General features: G+C 44.7%; 1 protein-coding gene across 1 annotated transcript; it reads left to right on the forward strand.

Annotated features, from left to right (window-relative positions):
- Positions 1-563: 563 nt before the first annotated feature.
- tent5ba (terminal nucleotidyltransferase 5ba) lies at positions 564-5,074 on the forward strand. Its single transcript, XM_069656470.1, has 2 exons — positions 564-946; positions 3,514-5,074. Exons 1-2 carry the CDS (start codon positions 791-793, stop codon positions 4,540-4,542), a joined length of 1,185 nt encoding a protein of 394 aa, XP_069512571.1. The 5' UTR covers positions 564-790; the 3' UTR covers positions 4,543-5,074.
- The last annotated feature ends 317 nt before the right edge of the window (positions 5,075-5,391 follow it).

Consider the following 5,391-nt stretch of genomic DNA (forward strand, 5'->3'; position numbering starts at 1 on the left):
TTATAATGTTGTTCGGTTAAAGTAACGCTAAAGCTTTCCCACAAGGCCTTTAACGCCTGTGTCTTTATTTCAAACCCAATGCACCTCTGTGGGTGTCTATAGGTTAATATGATGAAGAACAGTGACGCAGGGCGTAGCTGGAATAAACATCCTGCATGTTCTGCTAACAATCCCTTAGCAAATAAAGAAATACATCATAGACGGGACAGTGCGGCATGTCTCCACCGCTGTAACGTGATTTCTGCAATCAATCATTGAAACCTAATATCTGAAACAAATGAACAAATATTTAATTTATAAGTGTTGATCGCTAAAATAGCTGCAGCTGAGATGCAGATAATAGGAGTAGTGGATCATTAGGCCTGTTAGAGGGAAAACCCTGTCAGCACGCAGGGAGCACGGAGAGGGGAGGAGGCTTTAAGTGCGTCACATAAAGGGTGTTCCCTTCAGACAGGGCGTCCATAATCAATGACCAAACACAGCAGCCAATCACAGCGCGCATGCTAATGAGGAGGATTTAAACCCTCTGATGAATCGCTTCTGTGCAGACTGACCGGATTTTAGCGGCGCACACCGGAGGAAGCGTCTGATCCCACTGTCACCGCCACTCATACGACTGCACTAACTTTTCTACTCTATACTTCAACCTTACTTCAAGGAGCTGACACCACAGGGATATTTCAACTCGTGCTCAAGAGAGAAGATACAGTGCTCAGCTGGGAGGAAGCGCTGATTTACATTCACTTTATTTCTGTTTTTCTGGGGAGGGGGGCTGAAAGTTAACATCGACATGTCTTGCGGTGATGCTTCGGATCAGAGTCGGAGGTTCTGCGTGTTGTCTTGGGATCAGGTGCAGCGTTTGGACTCGATCCTGGGGGAGGCTGTCCCAATCCACGGCCGAGGAAACTTCCCCACTCTGTCCGTGCAACCCCGACAGATCGTCCAGGTAATTACCATGACATCCGCACAGTATTAATTTATAGAAGAACTTTAAAACGTGGGGTCACTTTATTTTCTGGGAAGAATTACGTATATTTATAGCGTTTGTGTTGCACATGGTCTGTAGTCTTGGATCAAATGGTCACTCTCACATAATCTCTCACTATGATTACACCAGGGTAAGTAAACATTAAAATTTAACTGTACTTTATTTGTCTGGAACTGCCTTTGAAAGCTCTCCAGGACTCTCCAAATTTCAAAATAAGAGCCACTGACCAACTTAAGATAAAAACCTTTTGGATCCTTTTTTACTAAATTGTATTTCAGTGACACATTACTTCATCAATTTGTTTGTTCGTTTCCTCTTTTGATGTTAATCTTCAATTTTGTCTGCTTAGGTCTTCTGTGTATCCCTTAAAAAATACAAATAGGTACAGGAAAAATATATTCTTCTATGGCACTAAATTAAAGCGTTTATTTAGTTAAATTAGTTAATAAAAGTGCTCCCAATTCAGATTATACTAAGTGGCAATCATTGTCACACTGAAACAACAGCCTGGGGAAACCTCACGAGGAAATGTGTATTAAAATGTTTGGAAGAGACACATGCCAAAGTCCCTCTACATTTCAAGCCTTTTTAGCACCTTGGCTGGATCACATTTCACTTCTTCTGTGGTGTCTTTAACGCAAGATAAATGACATGATAGAGTTTCAAGATGAACATACAGCAGATTCGTATACATCGCCAAAGTCAGGTATTCCGTTTTATAATCCTTCCTCCCGATTTCATTTCCACATTGACATATTCAGGATGAGCTCAACCGGCCTGTGGAGCCTGCAGCTTCATGCTTGTGGTTGTGGAAAGATGAATGCTCCATTGAGCGCGCAGGAAGCTTAAATGCAGGTTTGAGCCCCAAATGTGGGGACTCTGTTTCCCCTGGATTTGTGGAAACCCTGTATAATTTTATTTAGCTAAAATGTGCCGTCTTCCACTTGGAGTCATGCACTGCTTGGCTAAACATTTATCCACTCTTAATCTGCTGTCACGACAAAGTGAAATGACACAGTTTAGCCTCTGATGCAGAATGTGTGAACCTTTGTCCTGCTGCATCGTCATGAGTTACCTTGCTGTAACTTTAGATCTAAGATAAGAGCAGCCTCTGTTCTATAAAGCTCCACGGCTAATGACAGAGCCGCTCCATAGTACACAACACCTTCATTTTCTTCGACTTACGTTGAATTGATTTCTTTGTTTTTAAAAAGTGAGACTCGATTAGACGGGAGTCGGGTTTCTGGCAGGATTTGTGAAGCTAGCGGAGGCATACCTGTGTTTCTAGAGGATTATACCACCCACCTGTTTTAAAGTATGACTGACTGACTACCTGCAGCGGGGGGAGAGGTGTAGTGAGGTGTAGGCCTGACCCTCGACACACGCACAGAATCTGTATGTATGATTGATTGGCTAAATAATCCCACAGCCATTGCTGCCAAGTTATGCTATCAAGTCTTAGATGCTTTATCGTCCTGTGCAACTCGCCTTCAAATGTTTATTTGCCTGACCCAGTATGTATAAATAGAGGCAGCTTGTTATCCATGGGAGAGAGAGAGTCTCTAATCTGACTGGTCAGTGCCGGCAGGGTTGTATGTAAATGTGTGACAACTTTAATGTACTCGGCAGGTTTTTATTGTTTGATTTGTACACATGTTTTATTAGCACTGTGTACGTGCTTCAGGTGTCGTAGTCCACATGTCAGGTTGTTTTTCTCACCCTCTGCTTCATGTATCGGCGTCAGCATCAAGTGTGTACACTGAATTAACATGACAAGCTTCTCAAATAGCTCGCCAAATAAAACAAAGGAGCTGCTTCCACTGAACTCTTTGATGTCTTCTGAATGTTTATGAAGAGTTTTTTAAAGGCACAAGTGGATCGTCTTCACCCTTCACACAATAAAGCTTCATCTTAATGTAATATGTCAGAATACAGACACGTTTCCTCCTTTGCGCTTGCTTGCAGTGATGTTAGCATACCCTGTCCAGCTATAGATCTTCCTCCTGCAATGTGGCCGCACTGAGGCGAGACCTCTTCTTTAAACATCCTCCAAGTCTCTGGGACAGAGGCAGGGAAAAGGGAAAGCGCTCTCCCTTGATGACCTGAGGTTGTGCCGTTTAGCTTGAAAGAAAGTTTATTTTTTCCTACACACTTGGGTTAACGCTCTCTTGGTTCTGCAGTTCAGAATTAAAGATGTTTTCACTTTGATAAAGCAATGCTACCCAGACGGCGACGGACCTGGAGGATCTCAGGCTCCCCTGCTCTGCTGCTCTTTGTTCAGGCTCTTTAGGTTTCATTCAAACTGATGCTGATGATGATGAAATGGACTTTTGTGAGCAGCAGTATTGATCCTGCCTTCACACACTATTGATTTCCACTAGGCCCATGTGGTTTAACTTGAGTCCTTTTTTAGATGGGTTTCTTTTGTAATTCCTGCACCTTAAAGGGCTTTTAAAAGATAAGGACCTCTACTGTATTAACTCAGGAGAATCATTAATAACACGCTGTGTCTGTGTCTCTTCCAGGTGGTGCGCGCCAGGCTAGAGGAGAGAGGTGTGTGTGTTAAGGACGTGAGGCTGAACGGCTCGGCTGCGAGTCATGTGCTCCATCAGGACACAGGACTGGGCTACAAAGACCTGGACCTGATCTTTGGCGTGTCGCTGAAGGACGATCAGGCCTTCCGCCTGGTGAAAGACGTCGTGCTGGACTGCCTGTTTGACTTCCTGCCAGCTGGGGTCTCCAAGGAGCGGATCACCGCACTGACCCTCAAAGAGGCCTATGTACAGAAACTGGTCAAAGTCTGTAATGACACGGACCGCTGGAGCCTCATCTCGCTGTCCAACAACACTGGCAAGAACGTGGAGCTAAAATTTGTGGACTCTTTACGGCGGCAGTTTGAATTCAGCGTGGACTCCTTCCAGATCTGCCTCGATTCTCTGCTCTTGTTCGACCGCTGCTCGGAGACGCCCATGTCTGAGAGCTTTCACCCCACTGTGATCGGGGAGAGCGTGTACGGGGACTTCATGGAGGCTATGGAGCACCTGTGTCAGAGGACCATAGCCACACGCAGCCCCGAGGAGATCAGAGGGGGCGGCTTGTTGAAGTACTGCCACCTGCTGGTGCGAGGGTTCAGGCCGTCCTCGGAGGCGGACATGAAGCAGATGCAGCGCTACATGTGCTCGCGCTTCTTCATTGACTTCTCTGACATAGGCGAGCAGCAGAGGAAGCTGGAGGCCTACCTGCAGAACCACTTTGCAGGGATGGAGCACAAACGGTACGAGTGCCTGATGACTCTGCACCACGTGGTGAACGAGAGCACCGTGTGTCTGATGGGCCACGAGCGCCGCCAGACGCTCAGCCTCATCTCCATGCTGGCGCTGAAGGTGCTGGCTGAGCAGAACGCCATCCCCACGGTCACGAATGTCACGTGTTACTACCAGCCGGCTCCGTACGTGCAGGACATCAACTTCAGTAATTATTATATTGCACATGTGCAGCCGCCGCAGATCTCACCATGCAGTAATTCTTATCAGACGTGGCTGCCCTGTAGCTGAACTGAGAGGTGGAAGTGTCTCCACGTTCTTTATCTTTAAAGGAAATGGACTGAAAATACAGAAAAAAAAAAAAATGGAACCCATGTTTGCCAAATGTGACTTGACTTAAACAATCCTGTACTGCTGTACTGATTGAGCCGACACATACACAACTTTTCTCACGTTTTTTGTCTTGCAAAACATCTGTAAGATTGCTGGTCATTTCTGAGATGTAGCGATAAAACCTTGTTAAGTATTAAAAAAAAAAAATCTTTATGAAGCTTTGTATATGTCAGAAATACATTTTTGAGGAAAAAAAAACTTTGAAGCTGGTGTTATTTTCATACTCTGGCTTTATTTTTTTAAATTACATACCGGACCAAAGATGTATTTGTTGTTCAGAAAGGGAATGTTGTTGTGATTCCAAGTGCCTAAAAATGAACCATGAAATGTTCTGAAACATCTGTAAAGTGAGGGCGGGTGTTCAGTGTTTTCTATGTGACTCCGCCTCTTTTCAGGAACAGAGGCTTCATTTCTGTGAGATTAAAAAAGGACAAACTACAGTTTTTTGTATCGTGGTTATTTTGTTTTCTGTCATGATTTTAATCTCTTATTCTGAAGCCTGCTTCTAAACTTCTTCTCCATGCACACAGTGAAGTTGTATTTCCTCACATGACCGTCTTAAACAGCACATCTCCATGAACCCAGGAGTAGCTCTGGATGAACGGGGGGTAGTTTGTTCTCTACTCGAAAATCTGATGACAACAAGGCGACTTATTTCCAGCAAGAGGCCCAATGAAATGCATATACTGTCGTCTGGAGTGAGTTGTGTTTGTTAAACTGGGTTCGAGGATCCATTACAATCTGAGG

The sequence above is a fragment of the Semicossyphus pulcher genome, unplaced genomic scaffold (genome assembly GCF_022749685.1).
Source record: "Semicossyphus pulcher isolate SPU_LCO1_2020_fin unplaced genomic scaffold, fSemPul1.0.p SCAF_9, whole genome shotgun sequence".
NCBI classification, from domain to species: domain Eukaryota; kingdom Metazoa; phylum Chordata; class Actinopteri; order Labriformes; family Labridae; genus Semicossyphus; species Semicossyphus pulcher.

Bases quoted from the DNA above. Each gene is read 5' to 3' on its own strand.
- tent5ba (XM_069656470.1), top strand. From the start codon at position 791: ATGTCTTGCGGTGATGCTTCGGATCAGAGTCGGAGGTTCTGCGTGTTG. The intron at 947-3,513 runs GTAATTACCATG...TGTCTCTTCCAG, and splicing joins AACCCCGACAGATCGTCCAG to GTGGTGCGCGCCAGGCTAGA.